General features: G+C 40.7%; 3 protein-coding genes and 5 non-coding genes across 8 annotated transcripts; 4 read left to right on the forward strand and 4 right to left on the reverse strand.

Annotated features, from left to right (window-relative positions):
* Positions 1-3352: 3352 nt before the first annotated feature.
* LOC128726436 (trichohyalin-like) lies at positions 3353-5290 on the forward strand. Its single transcript, XM_053820252.1, has one exon. It carries the CDS (start codon positions 3353-3355, stop codon positions 5288-5290), a length of 1938 nt encoding a protein of 645 aa, XP_053676227.1.
* A 1287-nt stretch (positions 5291-6577) lies between these two features.
* Trnav-cac (transfer RNA valine (anticodon CAC)) lies at positions 6578-6650 on the reverse strand. The gene has a single exon. It is a non-coding gene; the product is annotated as a tRNA-Val (tRNA).
* Positions 6651-6818: 168 nt separating this feature from the next.
* On the reverse strand, positions 6819-18055 carry LOC128720723 (mitogen-activated protein kinase p38b-like). Its single transcript, XM_053814416.1, has 7 exons — positions 17640-18055; positions 13532-13865; positions 13102-13336; positions 12504-12583; positions 7885-8039; positions 7708-7805; positions 6819-7643 (listed from the first exon to the last, which is right to left on the reverse strand). Exons 1-7 carry the CDS (start codon positions 17741-17743, stop codon positions 7567-7569), a joined length of 1083 nt encoding a protein of 360 aa, XP_053670391.1. The 5' UTR covers positions 17744-18055; the 3' UTR covers positions 6819-7566.
* Positions 8679-8751, forward strand: Trnaf-gaa (transfer RNA phenylalanine (anticodon GAA)). The gene has a single exon. It is a non-coding gene; the product is annotated as a tRNA-Phe (tRNA).
* Trnaf-gaa (transfer RNA phenylalanine (anticodon GAA)) lies at positions 9615-9687 on the forward strand. Its single transcript has one exon. It is a non-coding gene; the product is annotated as a tRNA-Phe (tRNA).
* On the forward strand, positions 10193-10265 carry Trnaf-gaa (transfer RNA phenylalanine (anticodon GAA)). Its single transcript has one exon. It is a non-coding gene; the product is annotated as a tRNA-Phe (tRNA).
* A 2268-nt stretch (positions 18056-20323) lies between the features above and the next one.
* Trnaf-gaa (transfer RNA phenylalanine (anticodon GAA)) lies at positions 20324-20396 on the reverse strand. The gene has a single exon. It is a non-coding gene; the product is annotated as a tRNA-Phe (tRNA).
* A 260-nt stretch (positions 20397-20656) lies between these two features.
* LOC128720761 (uncharacterized) lies at positions 20657-22371 on the reverse strand. Its single transcript, XM_053814455.1, has 4 exons — positions 22345-22371; positions 21374-22267; positions 20927-21310; positions 20657-20857 (listed from the first exon to the last, which is right to left on the reverse strand). The coding sequence occupies exons 1-4, from the start codon at positions 22369-22371 to the stop codon at positions 20657-20659; spliced, it is 1506 nt and encodes a 501-aa protein (XP_053670430.1).
* Between the last annotated feature and the right edge of the window lie 777 nt (positions 22372-23148).

Here is a 23148-nt window from a genome sequence, read left to right on the forward strand (position 1 = left end):
AACATTTTTAATGATCGCAACAAACGGTTGAAACATTTCAAATCATTAAAATGTTTGAAAAGCTTGAAATGTTTCAAATTGTTTGCCAACAGATGACGCTAAATGCATTGAAATGAAAATATACTAGTAACCCATAGATGACGCTAATTGTATGAAACATTTCATACGCTTCAACTGGTAGCGCCATCTATTGGAGTTTTTTTTAAAACTGCTTTCCTGCTAGTGCCACAGTACAAAATTACAGTTGCAACGAATGAGCTCAGTACAGAAACGTGCCTGCTCTTAGTAAATATGCTCTCCTGTTACTTTTGCGTAAAATTTTCTGTATTTTGCTCGTGCAGTGCGTGTGGTGTTTTTGGTTCCCGGTGTCTAATTTGTTTTGTTTTGCACGCTGCTATGTATTCGTTACACAAGCGTGTTATACGCGGATACACGTGTTAGAAAAATCATTTGCGCATCTATTGTTCAAATAATTCACAATAACTTTATATACATATTTTCAACTCAAGATGCTAAATGGCACTTGCTGTTTATGTGCTGAAAAGTGATACAAATTTAATTTAAAGCTCGATTGTAGTTTGAATACTAATATGTTTCATAAAAAACGAATTTGAATTTTAAAATACTGAAGCCAAATAGTGAATAGATAAATAGTGGAGCGTCAAATTTACCAAATGATAATAGTATATCAAACAACTCACAAAACAAAATAAACAATCCATTTGTGCGGTTGAACTAAAAAGCTTCAATTTAAATCGAAAACAACTCTCGATTGAAGTCCATTGTCTAACAATGGATACGAAATTAATGTAGTTTGTTTTCTAAAATGAAGTACTACAGACGTTTCAATCAAAATCAAAACTTCATAAAATTGGACCTTTTATGCAACACATAAGCCAGGCCTTTTTCTATTCCAGCTGTCATAATTGAAGATATCACCGCCGATGAAAGTCTTTTGTTTAATAAGAGTAGAAAAGTCCTTAATTAGTCTACTCTGTATAAGATAGAATGAATGAGAGGGCAAGTTGTAATGAAGCTGATGAAGTTCGTAATGGATGCGGGTTTATGTTTAAGAACAGATAGCTTTTACAGAATTCCTAGGCGAATACTACTGCACCATGAAACTTATTTCTTCGGAACTGTTGCGAATGCAACAGGCCAGGTTTGCGTTAAAATTGCAACTTATCGTCTTCGGTATCGTTAATTTTCCTGGTGTCCTAAATAAATATAAAAAAGGTATGGCTATGGAAAAGCTCCGAAAAACGACAACCCGAGATAAGCATAAGGCGCAAAAGAAAGAACATTAGAAGCAATTTGCATAGGACCCACTCAGCGAATGCTAGACGAGCAAAAGCAAACATACAGGCGTACAAACGGATAAGATGCACCAAAACCATGTAGGATCGCAATAACAAGAACTCCCACGGGGTAGAAAAAAAAACCATATGGTCCAGAATCACAAACATAAGGAACGAAGCTTCAAAAAAGGATACGCCAAGAGCAAAAGAACAAAAGCAAGAAGGTTCTATCTCTTTCACACGCACACAGTAATTGCACTAACACGTGGAAACGTCGTATCCAATACAAATTAACACCATCAAAGAACTTAGTATTTAAGCAACGAAAATGTGTTAATAAATTCAGATTCATATTTAGAAACTCTATGGAGAAACGTCTCGACTTTCGTTTGAATTTTCTTGGCCTCTCCCTAGCATTTGTTGTTGAATCTCAACCGGGTCTTCTACCCTCATCGATAATGGTATCAGTTGTTCCACTTTCACGGCATTGGTTCATATACACCGAAAAAACTAGTGGGAAATTTAATGAATATTCGGGTGCAGAATCCCACACGTTTCAAAAATCCTTCGACGGTTGGACTTAAGATTCAGAAGGGCATTTCCTTCGCGTGGCCGAACTCGAGCTCTGTGCGCCAACAGAACGATGGGACATAATAATCAAGAATTGGAAACAGCCAAAAAGGAACGTTGGAGAATGGTGATATTGTTGCTTAACGAAGAGAAACAGTGTATCCTTGGAAGGAAAATACAAGCAAAAAGTAAAGATGTTTTCAACTATGAATAAGTGCACGGTTTGGAAGAACAGCAGGAATTATGAAGCCATGGAAGAGCCGAGAATTATGTAAAACACTGATCAGCGGGAGAAGAGATTAATTAAAAACATGTAAAATTTATAAGTGTGAATTTAATTTTTTTCTAATAAAAATCGAAGCAAGAAATATTACATGCAGTTGTTGTTTTTTTAAATCCAACTGATTAGGAATTCGTATTCAATTTTCAAGAAGTAGTTTGAGAAATAAATCCATCCGCTATTTCATTAAATTTCTTTTACATTTTTCATTTTTTTTAGCCAACTGGGTCGATTTAACTAGATATTAAAATACTTTAAATTCAACTGTCAAAAAGAACACATCCCGCCCGAAGTGTTCATGTATTTTCTGTTCTTTTTGTGTGTGTTTGCATACAATTAATTGTGCATTTATAACCATCCATAAACACAGCTAATAAAATAAATGTTTTGCAAATTGTTAGTAAATTGTAAAACCTATCTCCTGTGACCATATTGTTTACCTTTCTACATATGTATATACTGATTTGCTGTAAAAAGCCAAATAGCACGAATAAGCTCAGATTGCTCTTCATCAAATCGGCCATTTGCAAGTACACTGACTGAGTGTAAAAGCACCCATTACCATGGAAATGCGTTGCAAAACCAGATGGTTGTGATTTTCATGGCCAACTGCAAAACAGAAACAACACCGTGTGACAGTGCGTTTCCTGCGTACTGTGGTTAATCGAATGACGGCGAAAGCTTTCCCCGATGACGTCACCGTAATGCAATTGGAAAGCAATCAATTGCGCCGCTTTATCCTTATCGGCAACGTGCCAGGCACCGGCATCAATGGCCGCCAAGCGACGTCCTTTTTTTCATCCTTATCCTTACGGAGGAGGGAAAGGACTCCCAGTAAAAGCTGATCGGCTCGTTTTCCCACGCTTTTTACCCTGCTCGAAGGGTTCGAAAGGGGGTTGCAGGATCCGGCCCGTTGTGGTAACTTATCAATGAAAATGTCCTGTTACCCTCTGACAACCCCTCTTTTCGGTGGGTTCCATTCGCGCGCACTCACAATCGCACTAGTGAAGTGTGAAATTGAAGTTTAAATGTAATTTTTCAACCAACCAATTCGGCCACAGGATGCGTCGCAGGCTAGGACGACCCTATAAAAGCAGATAGATGGCACTACGAAGGGTATCAGTTTCATTCGGAAGGTGTTAGCAAGAGGTCTTCTGAGTTGCCCCGACGAAAAGCTGAAGTTCGAGTTGAAGTTCAAGTTACGATGAGTGCAGGATACGTGACGATGGCGAAACGTGGAACCATTTTCATGGTCGTCTGCATCGGGTTGGTGGCGAGTGTGCGGTGTGTGGCCTCGTTGGCTCACGAAGGACGTGCTCTGGTGGCGGAAACGTGCACCGATGACGTTGGTGAACGGCAGCATTATTCTGATCGGCGTATCGATCGATTGGATCAGGATCAGGAACAACGGCTGCTGCTGTTTAACCGGGTGGTGCAAACTCGGCGGGGTGACGAGTGGCTCGGGAAGGCTGACCACGGTGACCGAGTTGGCCGTGTAGTCCTGAACGAGCGCGAGCGTCGTGACGTTGAGCGGGTGGAACGTCACGAGGATGAGGATCGTGTCCGTGTTGAGATGGCTGAAGGACGAGCAAGGAATATGGTAGCTCGTCAAGCGGACGAACGGCGTGAGCTGGAACGTAGGGAAAGAGGCGAAGCTGAACACAGTGAGACTCGTGACCGTTTCGAGGAACGCCGTGAGGAACGTCGTGAGGAACGTCGAGAAGAACGCGAGGAACGCCTGCAAAATCGAATGGAACGACGTGAGGATCGTGCGGAACGTCGTGATGAACGAGAGAATCGTTTCCAAGAGCGAATGGAACGAGCAGAACGAGCGGATCGCCGTACTGAGCGAAACGAACGGCTTCAGGATCAAAGGAATCGAGCGGAACGCCGTTTGGAACGAGACGATCGGCGTGAGGATCGCGAGGAACGTCGTGAGGACAGTGTGGAGCGTCGCAATGCACGAGAGGAACGATCTGGAGAGCTAGTGGATCGAGCTGAACGACGTGAGGAGCGGTTGGAACGTGCCGAGCGTCTCAACGAACGACAAAACGAGCGAGAAGAACGTTCCGAAGAGCGAATGAATCGAGAGGAACGGCGTGAGGATCGAACTGAACGACTCTTCGAACGAGCTGAACGGCGTGAGGGTGATGAAGAACGCCGCCTGGAACGAGAGGAACGTCGCAATGAGCGAGAGGATCGCCTCCAAGATCGAGTGGAACGAGAGGATCGCCGTGAAGAGCGTCGTACCGAACAAGAGGAGCGATCGGAAGGTCGATTGAATCGAGCTGAACGACGCGAGGAACGAGCAGATCGTCAAAACGATCTCCAGGAACGTCTCGAAGATCGACTGGATCGCGAGGAACGTCGCAATGCACGAGAGGAACGCTCAGAAAATCGTGCAACTCGAGCTGAACGGCGACAGAATAATATGGAACGAGAGAATCGACTAGAGGAACGACTCCCAGAACGAATGGATCGTCGCTTGGAACGTGCAGAGCGACGTGAAGATGGTGTGCAACGTCGAGATGAACGATCGGAACGTCGCATGGAACGAGCTGAGCGTCGAGAAGAAGTCGAGGAACGTCGTGTTGATCGGGCAGAGCGCCGTGACAACCCAGCGGAGCGTCGCAACGACCGAGAAGAACGCAGAGAAGTTCGCGAACGCCGTGAGGTGCGAATGGATCGAGATGAACGCCGTCAGGAACGGGAAGAACGTCGCGAGGATCGTTCAGAACGCCGCCAGGAACGTGAAGAACGTCGCGAGGATCGTTACGAACGTCGTCAGGAACGGGAGGAACGTCGTGAAGAACTGGAACGATCTTCTGAAGCCACTCGCCGTGAGCAATCTGAGCGACGCTTCGAACAGGATCGCCATGAAGGTGTACTACGGCGCACTGCTGAAAAGCGAATTGTTGAATCGGATCTCGTTCGCTACATGGACGGTGGAGTGAAGATGGCTGCCTTCGAGCAGGAGAACGCCTTCCTTTACCAGCTCATCCAAACGGCTGCACTGGTCGGTGTTGCCAGCTATTGGTTGCTCAAAGGCACAGGAGGTGATGGCGAGTTGACCAAGAAGAACCCAACTTCGCCATCTGTGGTGGCCAAGGTCGGCAAACTGCTTGGCTTCGGGCAGGAGTAGATCGTGCAATCCTGTGACTGCTCGATCAGCTAATCGCTACATTATAATCCACGCTATCACACACTTATATTCCAGTGCATTCAGGCATAGATAGGCGAGTTGCCCTTGTAGAGAGATAGAGATAGGCAGGAGTGTAGAATGGATCAGGACTGAAAGGCTTAACAGACAGTACAAACAAGCATCAAACTACTCTTACATATTATCACTATTGGTGTACTAGTCAAATAGAGAGAGAGAGACAGAAAGAGAGAGAGGGAGAGAGAGAACGATGCATTTTCCTTTTAGGAAGAAAAAAACTCCTAAACAAAAAAACAAAGCAAGAGCCAATAATACGAAGTGTTAGTAATACAACAGCTTAGCAACAATGAGACAAATAGACACAGCAAACATCAAGAAAATGCGTGTGATAAGCGAGTGGCTCTAGGAGGATCAGAGCCTAGGACACTGTTGGAGTGCATCATAGTAAGAGAAGATCATCACGCACGCAATAAGGCAAGAGATCGATTGTTAGTTTGATCGTTTTCCATTCACTTACGGAGCTAGTCCGGCAATAACATAATAATGTCCTTTTTGCTTAGAGCATTCCGAGGTTGCTGCTGTTGAATAATAGTGTGACGGATCTATACCCACCTGCTGCATCTCGACATCTGTTAGCTGTTTAGAGGCAGAAAACGGTGACCATTCATTAGGCAGAGCCTATTTATAGTGTAGCCATTGTGACACAGCAACGACAACGACATCGAGAGGAGAGGAGGAGGATATAAATAAAAGGGAGAAACGAAGGGGGGCGACGACGATCTTGGGAAAATAATTTAAACATTTAAATACCAGTACCACTTAGACGGAGAACAGTTACAATAAAACATATCTATATATATATTTGTGCTGCAACAAACTGTGCGTCTTTTTTTTTATTGAATTTCCAGCCATATTTGAACACGTAACTTTGAAGACAGTTTCAAACAAAAATAACACTCAACATTTTATGAAATTTCATAAAAGAAACGAGATAAATCTTGAGGAACTTCCTTTTAGAAAAGTAAATAAATGTTATTTGTCGCAGCTTTCACACAAAAATTCGAAACGCAGCATACCAGCGGAGAGGTAGTATTTTTATCGATCGATTTGTATGGAAAATCTTGGACTTTTGCAGATAGTTTCGAAAAAAGCAACATCACACATTTTACCACAAAAATCCTCCTCAACAGCATAGCCATGGAGCTAGAGCTGAGCTGCAGCCATGGAATGAATTTCAACTAGTAACAGAGAAAAATAAAAAAAAGTATTTGTTTCCGCCCGGGTTCGAACCGGGGACCTTCTGCGTGTGAAGCAGACGTGATAACCACTACACTACGGAAACACACTGAGGGAAAGCTCACCAAGACGTTATTTAACCAATGCGCTATGACATAATAGATTGATGACTATCCATCCAGCGTATGATTTTATATCACGATTAAAAAGGGCTACGAACATTACAGCCGTAGACAAGTTTATCGTAAAACAATAAATACAAGATAACCATTGCTTTAACATTTATTCCAACGACAATAACATCTTATGACTGAGCTACAGTATAACCGTAGGTATTTTATTCGTATCAAATAGTTGCGTTAATGTTATTGTTTGAAGTACACTTTTATTTACGGTTGTAAACGACAACCGTTTTGTTTTTTTATTCGGCCGTAGTTTATTTGATTCTTCTGATCTTTTTTTCTTTTCTAAGCGAGTTGGAGTTGTAGGTGCAGTAGTCAAACTGTAGGATTATAAATTTGTTTTGAAAAGCTGGAATTAGGATGAGAGCAAACCTCCTTACCGTTCTCATTTTACGTGGGTCAATACTTTGACAACTTTTTGTTGCACGTGCATAATTTTGCACAAGGACACAAGTCCTCCTGTCCGGTTCAATTCTGATCTTGCATAAGATTCGACAACAGCACATCTAATGTATATGCCGAGCATCTTTTCGTAATTTCTGGTCTTTTCGCTACATTTAGGAATACGGGAATTCGTTAAAAAAAACTACATCCTGTTACAATGTCCGTCTTCTCCATATTCCCACTCTATCTTGTGCCGCCAATTCTTTCTACCTAGTTATACCCAGCAACCCGGACTTATCAGCAAAAACTTATCGACATTAGAATACATGATTGTCGGAGAGTACGTCAAGCGCATTTTTCTTTTTGCATCATCCCCTCACGAAAATGCACTGAACGAACAACACCGACGCTGGCACTGGGCTAAGGGTGCACGGATCACCTCGATTGCGTCTAGATTTACGCCTGAGGCTCACCGCCACCAATGTGCGCGTGCTGCTGTGGGACGAAATTGACCACTTCCTGGAACACCAGCTCTGGAAACAAAACGGTCTAATGTTAGACAATGGTCGGCCAGCAAGACTACAGAACACATCATACCCTTCCACCGCTCAACAGGCAAGTCCATATCCTCGAAACTCTGATCGTATAGCGTGGACGTGGGTTCATCGGATGGATCGGCATACTTCTCCAAATACCTACATGCAAATAGAGTGCAAAGAATGCAAGGATTTATGTGACTGCTTCCATACTTTCACCAAACCCCCTTGCACTTACGGATGAGCCAAGGCCTGTTCGGCAGTTATTCGCTTGTCGGCATCCAGTTCCAACATTTTCTCCAACAGATCGATGGCAAGCGGGTTGGCACCTCGAAACACGTCACTGAAATTGCGTTTCTCTGTTTTCGGGAGCGATTTGATGTAGTGTCGTGCCTGCACAATCAGAAGGGTGTCATAAATAAATGTCTCTGATAATTCGTAATGCATTGTTAAAAGTTGATATTATATTTTAAAAATAATATCGATTGTGCGAACAATAAATACATCCATAAAGGCTAGAAAGCTGTTGCGCTACCTCTTCGCTGGTGATTTTTTGCATAAGCTCTTCGTTGGGCGCTCCACAGAAGAACATTACCCGAGTCAGATGGTCGATATCTGAGTGTCGGGACACGTGTTTGGTCGTCAAGATTTACAGTTTTTTTTTAATTTCATTTGTCGATGCCATGCCATAATGCCAGTCCACAATACATTTGCATACGTAAGAATATGAGAGCAGCGTGGCAGGACACAGTATTGTTGTTCAAAGTTAAGGTTTCAACCAACATGCTAGATTGGCTAAACGCGTTATAATTACCATTCCATAAGGTTTAATTCCATGCAAAATGGAAATGTTAGTATAGTTTACTCAAGCTAACAAGAATAATATGCAAAATATTTATTAGAAGCTTAGAATTATACGATAGGAGCTAGATATCTGATGTCTGTCGATATCATAAAACAAGACCCAATATACGTATGCTATGATGGTATGATGGCATGTACTAGTTATCATTAAGCACCTCATCACCATCCGCCGAAATAGCTCAGTTGGGAGAGCGTTAGACTGAAGATCTAAAGGTCCCCGGTTCAATCCCGGGTTTCGGCAATCACAACTCTTTTTTCCTTTACCAACATTATCTTTTCCAACTATCACGTATTTTCATATCAGTAATACTTTTCTAACACCTAACTATTATTATTATATTAGAAAAAGTATAAAATATTAATTTTGCATTAGCTTGTTATTTTATAAATACTAAATGCAATAGTTATACTAAATATGCTTTTTTAAGCAAATTTCCAACAGATGATTAGTAATGACAATAACAATAATCAATAAAATTAAACTTATCATTTTAAATTCAGCGCATGCAATAATTATGCCAGAGCATTTTCCGTCAGTGCTTTGCGAGATGACAACTACTAAAGATTTCCTAAGTCCTTGTTTTTTTAATGTCAGCATACATGTGTTCAATAAGCACGTCCTTTTAACTTTTTGTACTGTTTATACTATTCATTTAAAAAAAGTAAATTTGTTCACTTTAAATAATCACCAAATAATGTTACTGGAAGCTATTTTGAATACCAACAGTAAAACCAAAATGTTCGAACACACACAGTTTTTGTAATAGCATATATCCTTATGTTTGCCAGGAGGACTGCCAATGGAGGACTCACAGAAAATTTTACTAGGCAAACATTGAACGTTCGTTGCGCCAATAAAAAAGAAGTAAAACTGTCGTGGCCACATATAGTTGAGATTATTAGCGGGCATCCTTTGCATCTAAGATGTTGACTCTGATAGTGACTGATAAAATGAGAATAAATGATCTCAAAAATATGTAGTTAGAGAACAAAATGCTTTTTTCCGGCAAATAATGTAATGATCATAACCTTTCAACCTGTCCGTCCGACTAACTACCAGAACAAACCTATTCAGAATGATTTTAAATGCCCCGCCCCCCACCTGCCGAAATAGCTCAGTTGGGAGAGCGTTAGACTGAAGATCTAAAGGTCCCCGGTTCAATCCCGGGTTTCGGCAATGAGGAGAAAATCCATTCCCCACGAAGTTTTTTTATACATCATAAATAACTTGTCATTTTTTATGCAAGGATTGAAAAAGGCACTAGGAACAAATATATATGAGCAAGTTTTCTTCGAATTTTAATTTGTGATTGTTGCCACTGCCCCCTTAGCACAAAATACCTCGGGATAAGTTTATGATAAAGGCCGAAAAGGATGATATGATGTTTGAATGTATTATCTGTTCATATATGTTTAAATCCGAACAGTAGTCGGAAAGTATATAGCGAATGCGTACAGTTTGTATATTTTTAAATTCGTTTTAGGTATTATATCCAGATTAATAGCCAGAACTTCCACCAATTTTCTTTTAGACAATTATACTAGACATTTGTATTCATGTTCGTATTTACTATAAAGTATTAAACATATATTGTACGTGATTTAGGACTCTAGGTAACTCCACAAAATATGGGAGCCCATGAACAACGCCAGATTCATTGTAACTAGACATCCCCCCACCAGCCGAAATAGCTCAGTTGGGAGAGCGTTAGACTGAAGATCTAAAGGTCCCCGGTTCAATCCCGGGTTTCGGCAAGCCAGTTTTTTTTTGTCTAAAAATCTTCCTTTTTTTGATCACAATTTTTTTAACCCTAATGCCTGTGCATTATAGAAACAATTGCCATTCTCTTGCCAAAAATACCATTCATTTATATGCATAAGCAATAAAAACCCAATAAACATTCATCACCTTTCTTCCCCAAGTTGGAAGCGGTATGAGGCTACTAATTGATGTTCATTCAACTAGAAGCGTAGGAAACATGTTTCAAGCAGTTTCACAATGATAAAACACAGTCCAAGCCCTGAATGTTCATCCAATCCTAATGTGTCGAAACCGAAATGGCTGCAACACGACGGATAATGACTTAATCAGTGCGCGATCTTTTTTCTCGTGTGCCTTAACAGGGATGCCAGTGCAAGTGTAGGTGCCGGAATGGAATGATGATAAGGCCCCGGCGTTGTCGTAAGTGCACCTCATGTTCGAATGACAAGTTGTACCAATACAAAAAAGCTCAAACCCCCCCCCCCCCCTCCACCCTTTTTTCCCACACTTCAGTTTGATAAGAAACGTATGACTTGAGCAAACATTAATACATATATACATCTGCACCCTTTCACAGAGGCTCGGTCACGAATGCTAGACAAGGGTTGAATCATGCCGCCGCCGGTTGCAGCCTAAATTGGCAAGCCCTTTTCCTAGCGTCCATGTTTCCATCATTTTTCCGACACCGTTCGCGGGCTGCGTCTGCTAGATAAATCCGGTTCGGTTCGTATTGCATTAGGGCATGCTTCGAGACACAATCGAACTGGGCACACACCGAGAAACAAGACAGAATAGGATAGCGATGAAGTCGTAGAACACGACTTCAAATCGAGTAGCAGAGAAAAATCCAAATGCAGCAAAAAAAGAGGACAGGAATCTGTAGAATGCTATTCGAATTGGACATAATGATGGCTTTACCGTTCTCCGCGTTACAACTTCTACCGCTGGATAGTCAATCAGTAACGAGAAGCACAGGCACACACGCGCGAGAATAGTTCACGCAAAAATGTCACGACAGTTCTCTGTAGGCAATGTTGCCGTGACAAATTAAATGCATTCTATTCGGGTAGCATACGCTGGCGAGCTGAGGTGTAGAAAAATGTCTTCAATAATGCCAAGCGTTAGAAAATTAATAAAAAGAAGGTGTATAAAATTGCTCGCTGCAACTAGACACATTCGTACTCATATTATACAAAATAATAAAAAACCGAAAACGTAAAGAGCCACAGAAACACGTAGATTCAGTGACATACATAAAAAAATGCAAATGGACATAGCTGAATAGGATGCGAATGTGTTTTTTGAGCAATTACATAATACAGATTATATAATTCAGCTACAGTAAAATAACAATCCTTTCAACCATTATTAGAGAGTTATAAAACAAACGCTTTTTTATCTATGTTCGATTTTATACACCGATTGTACGTCCTCTGTGAACGTCTAGTGTGAAGGGTTCTATTCTATATGCACTACTTTGAACAGCAACGGTCTAATTTTGCAATGCGTACACGCATGAATCCCGGAAGCGTACCCGTTTACTTTTATTTATTTAAATGCGTCAATAAAGGATATAAAAAATTCAACCTCTTATCGACCTCAATCATCCTATCATCCTAATGGACACAACGTCCAAGTGCATTTGTGCAACCTTTACTCTCTCAACTAGCAACTGCTCTAAAAACCTGGCGCCTTTTGCATCGTTTGTCGCCGTCACGACTTGGCGTGCGCCTACGGTTTTTTTTAATCATTACTGACTGCCCACCCTGTTGCAAGTGAGACTGGCAACAGTTTAGGGCAACTGCACTTGGGTGCCGTGCATTGCAAAAGGAGGTTATTAGCGGTGAGTTCATGGGTGGACGTTCTTCTCGGGGGCAGGCCAATGCAGAAAATGTAACGTTGACGCAATGGATACAAGATGGACGAGGTTAGGTTGGGTTGTATGATAAATTGTAATGCTTTTCTACTTTGAGATTTAGAACGTCAACTGACCCTGTCATTTCTAACGGAACCAATTGGTTCACACACCGGAAGAAGATCGATATGCAGTTGCGATCAGGTTTACAGGAAATGTGTAGAACGCTCGTGAGCTTTCAACTGTTTCGTTTGTTAATTTTTGATAGCATATCCTGAAGCAAAGCAAGCAAAAACAGCCAAATAACCGATGAAGTATTGCAGTCTCGCTAAAGAAGGGTTTTAAAAAGACACTATTCCGGTCAAAGATTACTCACACTTTCCGAGGATATTTTCGCCATGAACTCATCGTTCGGCGTGCCGAGTATCTCCATGATAAGGTTTAGCTGGTGAATGTCTGTGAAATGATAGCAAAATGGAAGCGCGATTGTGTTGTTTTGTTGTCGACGCAACCGGGAGTAATCCGTCCCAATCGGGAAGCCATCGGGGTGAAAGAAAATCACATTCAACGGAAGCCCGGAAAGGCGGGCTTTTTTTAAGAAAGTTACGTTTAGGGTTCTTTTTGCACACCACTGGCTAAACGTGTTAGTGACACGGATCGGAGTGTATGCTTCGAAAAGGAAGCGAACTTTGATAGAAATCTAACAAAAATCCAACTGAAACAGGCTTGAGAAACATGAACATCCAGAAGAGTGTGTAAGAATTTAACATCCAGGAGAGTGTAACAGTTTAAGCTACATGCATGCATAACCGACACCATAAGGAACACCATGTTAGCAGAAATAGCGAACCACACAGCCAGGATATAAATCCAATGCACAACAGCGTGCCACCACCCACGCACCAAAAGAAAATGGTGTGCAAACGCATTTAAGGTAATATTTGTTCATTCATTTTTGTTTGTAAAAAGGATACGGTCGGTGCCGGGGAAAAGGGTCCGGCTGGTCAGCAACTCCGCCATGATACAGCCAACCGACCAAATGTCTACGGTTTGATTGTAGTGCATCCAGTTGAGCATGATTTCAGGCGCACGGTACCAGCGTGTCGCGACGTAGCCGGTCATTTCGTTCTCGGTCGGTCTAGCCAGCCCAAAGTCTAGTATTTTCAGCTCGCAGTCCTCGTTCACGGCAATGTTGGACGGTTTCAGATCCTACGGCGAAGAGAGAAAAGCAAACGTTAAAACGCGGTGGACAACCCCAACAGGGGGGGATAATTGTACAGTTGATCGATATTTTATGACAACACGGCCTTCGAGAGGGTGGCTAATTTCGTGCCATGGCCACATGGTCAGACCACCCGGTTGGCCTGGGGAAAACAAAACGAGACAGCTAGACCTGGTACCCACCCGGTGTATGATGCCGGCACTGTGAATGTACTTGAGTCCGCGCAGGATCTGATAGACGAGAAACTGGACGTGCTCGTCCGAGAGACGCTGGGTGCGGATGATGTTGTTGAGGTCCGCACCCATCAGGTGTGTCACGAGGTAGACCTGCTGGAAGGAATCGAGCGTGTTGTCGCCAGGGTGGAAAACGTCCAGCAAGCCGATAATGTTCTCATGGTTCATGTGCTTCAGCATGCGCAGCTCGCGGTAGGTACGTTTCGCATGTACGGCCGATTGGAATGGACGAGCGAGCTTCTTTATCGCAACCTTAACGTTGTGTTCTGAGTCCATAGCGGAACTGGAAGTAGATGGGTAGAAGGATAACAAAAGGAATCAAATCGATTGTGGGCTGTTGATAGGGCTGGTATTTTAATATACACATATATAGCATCATAATTCGTTTAACAAAACTTTAAACAATTTATATCATAATTTTATGATAGCTCAGAATAAAATTCATGTTAATGGTTCTTTTCTCCACAGGTTCTTTTTTTCAATATTTTGCCCTGATGATATAATATTTTCAAGGCAACAATATACAGCTTAAAATATAATGTATGCACATAATCCGTACTCATTTTATGATTAGCACTTTTAAATCTGTTTTTAATATATCAATTATATAATCATTAAAATTACATCAGACAAATAAAAAGATATGTTTGTGCGTGTATTTTTTTTTTCGCACTTATTGTGATTAGTCATTTGATTTCATCGTTCTAGTCGTAGTATTCTTTTACGTCGGTACCTGTTTGATTTTACTTATGCCACACTCAAACCCAAAAATTAATTTCAGTAGCTAGGGTAAAATCTCCTAATGTAGAGAAAGTAAAATGCTAAAATCACAATAAAATTTTAGAAAGACTGTAAACATAGTTTTATTGGAGATATCAGTATCAAAAATAATTTTTTTACAATTTTTAGAACAAAGACACAAAATTCTGTTTACTAACGGAGGTATGACTCTCCTATGCGTTAATTTGCATTCAATAATTCAAAGAAACTACTTTTAAGGTTATTAAGTTCACCTTAGATGGAATCATTCATACAAGCAATATATTGCGATGTTTTCATTATAATTCATACCCACCAGCGGCTAGACCATTGCATCCGGTTCCCATAATATGGGACCTTCAAAATTTATCTACATTCAACGTACACAGTGGTTCTCTGCGAGTGTATTACACACTTTTCGCAGCCAACGGGGCAGTTTTGGTTTTTACTCTTATACTTTTTTAGTGGCCATCGGGGCATAGTCTAGCACCGCGCTTCTTACTGTTGGCCAATACGTTTGTTTAGACGAATCTTCAGTCGTTTCCGTGTTATTTATAGCACATTTTCAACGAGACCGTCCAATATCGGCAGGAGGCACTGCTCTAGGCGTCGTCAAGTAAAACGAAACAGAAACTGCAGGCTAATTATTCACACCTCGATCGTTTACATCCACCAACCAGTACCGGTACCACTGTGGATTCAGGTGTACAAAATAGCAACTAGCTGCGCTAGCAATGGCTAAAATGCCGCGGGAAAAGAAATCTAAATATTGTGATTTAAAATGGTGGGAAACAAAATCAAAAGAAACCAAAACCAATTACGGCGGGATCTTTGGAACCATTTTTTGATAAAATTTTAACCGATCAAACTCCAACATCGAATAAAATAGAAAAAAAAATTTACATTAAATAATAATCTTTTCCTCTCAACTTGTAGCCAGGTTGTAGCTTCAAATCTCCAACATTTGTCAAGCTCCCGGTTAGCCCCCGTTTCTTCCACTTCCACCTGCATAAATATCAAGGTGGCTATTGAGACGCAATTGCCAACATTTCGCTGCTTCGTCATACAAACAAACAAACGGCTGCCTCCGGTGACCGCACACTCGTGGCTGGCATCACACAAGCAGCAGATTCACTGTACATTGGATGCAGTTTCGTGCTGATCGATTGTTGCAAATTGACCGTGATGCCAGGATTTGTTCTGCGAGATGGACGAGGCACGTAGCAGATCGTTGGATGCGTTAGCAAAATTCATTCATGCCAGATGTAGGTAGGTTTGTAGGATTTTTAAGATGGAATAACATTACAATATGTCACAAGTTTAAAACATTTGAACTAACATCTTTTTGCATATTGCTGCCTGCTGTAAAAGTATTATTTCGTAAGCACTAAAAATGCGTTGATAATATTTAATAGAACCTGGCTTATGGTTTGGTGATGTTGCTGACATGCAATATTGATACCGGCACCGGAAACGTTCAATCATAAAACGAACATTATTATTGTACGGATAAAAAAATATTATCAACCTTAAGACTCTTTTCTATGCGCTAAAGGTAAATGGTGAGCAACAGCTGACATCAAAAGGATTATAATTATAAATCACTATTCCGGTAAACGATATGATATAACACGCGCAAGAAGTATGACGCAAGAAGAAACGATAGAGAAAGTGTCTTCAGCGAGCGCGGCTAGTTTAATGAAGATTTAATTTGGTTACATGTTTCAACATTGACCTATCATAGACTCGCACTTGGTGAATAATTTTCATGAGCCTATGCTGCAATTTTCCCCGGCATCACAAGCCTCTTGGCCGTATTACGTGAGTGTATAGGGGGGAATTATTCGACGGCATCTTATCTTATCTTTGAAATAGCAATGAGATATCCGAAGTCCATTACGAAGCTGGTGATATTTGTTTGCAGGTAAAATGAGAGGTGTATAAAGCGCCTTTCTGATGCAGAGTACATATTTGATGAGTGAGATTCTCGAACCTTAGTAAATGCCATCGTACTAAATAATGTCGTTTTTCCAACAAACAAATGATCATGGAAATTCAAACATATTCTGACACATAAAATGCTAAGCGTCGTTTGATCCACCTCAACATCTTTCCCGCCATGTGATCGACACTATTCGCCCATCTTTTTGTCCTCGAACTATGAAGATGAAGACGAGGAAAATATTGCCATGGTATGGTTGGATGCCAAGGTTACGGCGAACAGGCAGGAGAACCACACCGTCTACCCACATACCGGATTTTACACATGGTATAAGCAGCGAATGGAAGAATGACGGCATGGTATTGAAATCAGAAACGTAAGAAAAAAAGTGGTACAAAAACACGCAATTCATTCTTTGAAGATTGGTGTAAACTTCTTGAAACGTGTATATTTCGATGTGAAGGTTTAGAAACGAAGTAAGGTGGCCTTTTTTAATTTGAACCAAATAGATAGAATTAAAAAAAAACTAACAAAATGATCGCATCAAAAAACGTTACCAAATCTTGGGCAATTATAGAAAAAAATAAATAAATCAGTAACAAATTGAAGGATGAAACGATTCCCCCAAAACCAGTATCTCGCATCGAAGTAAACCATGATTTTTACCAAACGATGTTAGGAAAGAAAATTAAGGAAAAGCAATACAAAACCACGATGATAGAGCAAAGATTTCGGGACAAAAGGCACCTTCGTACATATATGTATGCCTATAGGCACGGAGCGTCGTCTTCGGTGCGACAATGTGCCCTGAACCCGCACCCGCGGCCTTCCGGAACCGGTTTATTGCGCAAATCAAATTGGAAAAGGGAAGTATATAAAAAAATGCGTCAATGAAACAACCATTCGCCGCGAGAACCACAGCATCTGGGAGGCTTGGTAAGTTGATGGCATAATTCGTTTCCGATCAAGTCCATGGGTGGTTTTGATTTTGTGCGTTCCGTTGCACACATGTGCGAAGAATATATATCTACGATAAAAGGTCGTGGTTTATCTTTCGCGTTGAATTCATTATCCTTTTGCTGGCAAGCATCTCAAATGAATTTTTCCGAAAAGGCTGCTGACGACCACCTCTGGAAGGCGTTTTGATTGTATCTTTCGCAAGTTTCTTACTTAAACGAACTTTTTTTTAAATTATTGAAGTTCAACTGCTGTTCAAATACCATAGACGGTTCAATATCATAATGATTGATACTTTAGAAGATAATGGCAGGCAAACATGGGGCAGTTAACCTCAAAAACTAGTACAGGTCAGACGTATATTACACAAATTAGTTATGTAAGCGATAAAACACTTACCAGACCTGCCCGTAGGCTCCGCTACCAACCGGTGTCAGGGTTTGATACTTCTTCGGTACCTCCCATTCCGTTTTGTTAATTTCCGTTCGATAGAAATTGGGCATGTTGCGATTCTGTGTCCCGATGGTTCCACTGCCTATTGGGAAGGACGGGTTTTTTACCCTTTTTTGCGAAACTCTCTGGCTTTTTTTTACACCCCACACTGATATGCCACCAGGCGGCCAAACTGATATGCCGGCAATAATACGCCGCGGCCGTATCAACACCAACACCGGTTCTGATTCATACACGCTTTTTCACTCCCTTTCTGAGGCCACTTTGAGTTTAGGCAGTTGTTTACCTAGGCACTGTTACTTGTTGCGGTTGATAAGCGTTGTACAATTTAGCGCACTTTATTTGAAAGATGGGTTAAATATTTGTGGTTATTAAAATGCAAACACTAGAACACGCCGGGTTGGTTGTAACAACCGAAACATAACGCACTGAAGATTCAAAATATGTTTAGGTAACGCATCGCGAAAGCTTATTTAGTAACATACATTTGTTTGAAACCCGTCGTTGTATCTGAAAAATAATCCAGTTGAACTAGTACTTAGCTCAATATCTCTAATAAACTTAAACGACAGAGAATTCTTACAAACGAATCTTTTATGTTGATTATGTTCGTCTGCCCGAAAGGCAAACACTTTTGAATCTCTTGTTACGTTCCTGCATGAAATAGAAAGATCGGTATGAAAAATTGTTCCCAATGCATCACAGGATCGCGAATACTTCTCAGCTAAGGCACGTAACAAAACAGAGTAAACGCCAGCAATAACAAATCACATTACAGCTTTTCTCTTGATGTAAATTGATACACTGTTTCGAATTTACGATTTTCCAACGTTTAGAATTCCCATCTAGCGTGGAAAATGTGATTTTTTATAACAGGTGTGCCTGGATTGCTGACGCCTAAGTTAATCACCACCTACTCTCGTGCACGGCAAATATTAACGCAAACATGCACCATTTGGTTGCTTTGATTTATTCCAAACGATGTGTGTTCACGTACCGCCCAACGTGTGTCGTCTCGTAAAGTCACGAACTAACTCTAGCAGTGCTAGCACTACTAGCCTACGAGCACTAGATCGAAGAACATCGGAAACAATTCACCATTCTCCCGACTCGCAATCGACTGCGGTGGTCACGCTGCTCCGTGCACGGTTGACGACGTCACGCGCTTCACAAACAACAAATGGTGGCAAAAAAAAATATTTTTAGATTCCAACGCCCACCACCCGGGAAACGCGACGCGACGGCGGCACCTAATCAAGCCAACCACCAGCCTTTGGGCACACACCAACTGTTCACGGAACAGGAACGCCACAACACGAGACAAGAGTGCGGTTTTGGTAGCATCGAGGAAAGTTACCACACAACGCGACACGCAAAACTAATGCTTCCCAAACAAACCCGGGGAATAGTTGCCGGAAAATGTTTTCCCGATCCACCTCGACTACGCGCGGTAACTTTCCGAAGAACAAGACGAAACAACTGAGGAGACCGCAAGAAAATGATGTCTGTATAAACGAGGCAAGTTGTGATCATGATGGACATTTGACAGCAACGTAAAAAGCATAATGACATTTGTGATCAGAAAAATGAGCGGTTCAAAATCAAATGATTAAAATGCATTCTGTTGAATTGCATTGTTGCATTGAATTTTTAGTAATACTGAATGTGGTGTATAGACATATCTTTCTGATAATAATTATAAACGTTTTCCGTTGTACATTCATTCGTTGAATCCGATGATAAAACAATTATGCAATTATCTTTGTTCATTTTCATTTGCTGTCTACGAAACAATTGTGAGTCATGTTGTCATGTCATGTAGTCTATGTAAAATATTATATACTTAAATTATGCACATCTATTGTCCTCGAACACGACAACAATTATCCTTTAGATGAATGATTTAGTATAAATTATTCTAAAGTAAATCCTGCATATCAGCAATTTTTCAACTCGGATTGGGTATGGATTGCTTTCATGCTATTGAGTTTTACTTTTGGTTTAAAAGTTGTTGTGTATCACATTCATTTGTTTTATTAGACGTTTTCGACAAATAACATTCATGTCCTTTTTCTTCCAAGGGAAAACATAAACCTTAAAAAAAAACTAGCATGTGTCATGATGGAAAACGTGAAGTTCTGTATGTATAACTTTCAGTTTATGTATAACATATAGATAACACTAATTACATTAATATAATGATGTTGAGTATTTTCAATAATATTACAAGGTTTATCACGATCACATTATATCACATGATCACATCAAACATAAACACTAGTAAACAGATATACCTCATGTCCTCTTTTTGAAGATGGATTCTGTCTTTAACCCTAATCATAACGCATGTTCCGATTGTGAAAAAAAACTACAACGTTACATAAACCGTCGAAACGACCCAAAAAAACAAAAAAAGAGACCCGTCGCATTGATGAGTTTCAAAACTGGTTTAATATTTGTTCAAGCAATCTCTACCTGATGAGAAAAGAAGTTCGAATTAATGTTAACCACTAATAGTCATAGTTTGAAAATCTAGATAACATTAATTATCAATAATTCAGGTAATAGTTGTTGTTTGAAACAATCTCAAGTGAAGAGAATAAAAAAAAACCTGCAAAAAAAGTTCCATGTGCCGAAACCCGGGATTGAACCGGGGACCTTTAGATCTTCAGTCTAACGCTCTCCCAACTGAGCTATTTCGGCGCTGTTTATTTCCTCATGTTAAAGGGTTTATAAAAATTGCACAGCAATACTTCAGTTTACATTTGTGCATGATTTTATCAACGCTGTTCATTTCCTGCACTAATATTTTACAACACTGTTGCACAGTTGCTTAATCAACTATTGTCGTATTTGTTTACACTAAACATTTACTTATCCTTTCATGTATAGAATGTTTTGTTTTCAGGTTAGTGAAATTGTTGAGTGTAGTACATGCACCGCATCAACATTATCCTCTGATTTCAGCTGTGCTTTGCATTGTTATTAAATATGGTTGATTCCTTTGTAGAAATACGACAGTATGGCATCTGCCGGCGAAGTTCATCGAACGTCGTATAAAATTTGGCACTCTCCTTAGGAATCAGGTAAAGGAAACAATCCTTAATGACGAACGTTTGCAGCGAAGGAAATTTTGCAGGTATTGCATCAAGTATGGAAACTTCCTGCAGCAAACACGAACGGCACATTTAATCTAGAGTTGAAAATGCAAAATTAAAAGTCCAAAAACTTACCGTCACGATGGTTTCCGTTACGAGCCGTTCCAGGTGAGGAATCATGGGACAGTTTGCAAATATTTGGCTTGAAACGGACATGTTTTTGATGACTAGCACACGCAGCTTTGAAAGCAAATTTAAATTTCGGAACGCGTTTGAATCAAGTTCGTTGTCAAAATTTTGCAGGCAAAGAAAGGTGAGATTTGCGAAAACTTGAGCGATTTGCCTAATAAAATGTGTTTGGTCTTTAGCTGTGTTAAAATAGTACAAGGTCCTAAGCGTGCTTAATTGTGACACACTGAATAAAGAGAGTTGTTTGTATGATATCACCAGAGTTTGAAGAGAGGGTAGAGTTAACTTTTTTGTTTCATCCATTCGTTGACATCCTTCCAGGTTAAGATACTAAAACAGAAAAAAAGTATTAATAAAAGCTTCCACTTCACAGCATACCGCAAAATTACTTACACTTAAATTCTCGAACCCATTGATAAGCTCTTTCACCTCGTTGACCAACTTAAAGTTGTTGATAGTGAGGGCTTTTAGTGACTTGGCGTAGGTGAACATACGCAGAAAATCGTTTTCAAAGATGTTGCAGAAATCGATAATGCGCAATGTTTCTAAGCCAACAATAGTTTCAGCAAAAACTCCCTTCCTATCGAGCCGACGTTTGTGCACTGGTGATACACTGTACATTATATACTTGTCGTTTTTCAATGATATATCCAACTCCTTCAGCGAACTGAAGTCACAATCAAATAGTTGCGCTACGTGGTCTTTAGAGATGAAGGACACCTTAAGCTCGATAAGCTGGGAGGAAATTGTGCTTAGAAGGTTCATCTCACTTCGGTACCGTACTGTTAGATGCAAAGTGTGAAGTCTCGGTGTGTTTAGCTTGCAGAGAGAATTTTGATAAAAAGATATATTAATCTTTTCCAAACACGCGCTATCGATGTGAACGCCGTTGGTGAGCGCTTCGTTCGCGGAAATGTTGAGCTCCGTTAAGTACGTCAGTTTGGGAATATTGGCCACCACCAAACCGAAAGCTAGCTTATGCTCCGAACGTAGCAGTAACGACAACGATTTCACCATTGCGGCTCCACTACTCAACGACCTGTCGATCGTATCGAGCAGCTCCTCGGTATCGAGCATGGCGTTCGAGTTAAATTCAATGGCGTGTTGGCGATTTAATAGCTCCACCCCAACGCCAGAGAAAAATTTGGCCTTGTTGTAATTGTACAGCACCAGTTTCTGACGACGTAGATAGTGATTGGAGTTGATTATGCTGTTCCACCGGCTGCATACCAGGGATACACGTTGACGGTCTTTCCATGGCAGATAGTCGAATATACAGCATAGCACCTTGGACAGCAAAGATTAAAACGTAATACGAAAAATGTACAGATATGCAAGATAATTGCAGGATATACATTACTTACCTCATTGGGGAAAAGGTTTAAATTCATTTGAATTGCTCTCAAAGACAAATCGGGACTGGAAAACGTCACACGAAAATTACTTGAGTCGGCAATAACCGCGTACACTCCAAACAAACGTGCAGTCGCAGTTTCCAAGGGATTGATAATAACAGCAAGAAGACAGTTGATGCCAACGAGAATGTAAACAAGCAGTGCGTTACTACGTGTTATGTGTCAGCTGTGAGAGGCACAGTGGTTTCGAATGGCAAGATGCATTGGCAACATTTTTATGAATTAATAAAATATCGTGTGTATGTTAAGCTATCGTGTGTAGGTTTCCATAATCATCAAGATGATATGTATGTTTAGTATTAATGCATAAAGTTTCTGTTGATTCGCGTCTGGAAAGACGTAGACATCACGCTGTTATCTGTACCATTTGAGGCAACGGTGTATAACACTATCCTTTTGCTGACACACTCCGTAATGTATGCAATTGCGTGTTATTGATTAAGGATATTCCTTTGTCTGCATCATGGTTATGAAAGGCACTGGAATGAAAATCCTTACTCTATCCTACCTGTGTCCATAACACCATGTCGGTTTAGTTGCCATTTTTCCAGTCGTTTATTGAACTGAGTGTAGTACCGCTCTCCAATACTAAGTGTTGAAAGTTGAGAGACGCCTAGATTACTTTTTTGGTTAAAAATCGTGAATAGAAAGGATAATTCTCTGACAAAAGTTTAGTAAATCTTATGTACCGGTATTGTAGGAGCACATATTCTTTTCAGCCATGGAAGCCATCGCAAGAAAAAAGAATATTAC

Source organism: Anopheles nili, chromosome 2 (assembly GCF_943737925.1).
Source record: "Anopheles nili chromosome 2, idAnoNiliSN_F5_01, whole genome shotgun sequence".
Taxonomy (NCBI): domain Eukaryota; kingdom Metazoa; phylum Arthropoda; class Insecta; order Diptera; family Culicidae; genus Anopheles; species Anopheles nili.

Coding starts and splice junctions, on each gene's coding strand:
- LOC128720761 (XM_053814455.1), bottom strand. CDS start 22,371: ATGAATTTAAACCTTTTCCCCAATGAG. Junction 22,268..22,344: donor TAAACCTTTTCCCCAATGAG/GTAAGTAATGTA, acceptor TTGCTGTCCAAG/GTGCTATGCTGTATATTCGA. Junction 20,858..20,926: donor TAACGGAAACCATCGTGACG/GTAAGTTTTTGG, acceptor TGTTTGCTGCAG/GAAGTTTCCATACTTGATGC.
- LOC128726436 (XM_053820252.1), top strand. CDS start 3,353: ATGAGTGCAGGATACGTGACGATGGCGAAACGTGGAACCATTTTCATG.
- LOC128720723 (XM_053814416.1), bottom strand. CDS start 17,743: ATGCCCAATTTCTATCGAACGGAAATTAACAAAACGGAATGGGAGGTA. Junction 7,806..7,884: donor GAACAGGCCTTGGCTCATCC/GTAAGTGCAAGG, acceptor ATTTGCATGTAG/GTATTTGGAGAAGTATGCCG. Junction 7,644..7,707: donor GCCTGTTGAGCGGTGGAAGG/GTATGATGTGTT, acceptor TTTTGTTTCCAG/AGCTGGTGTTCCAGGAAGTG.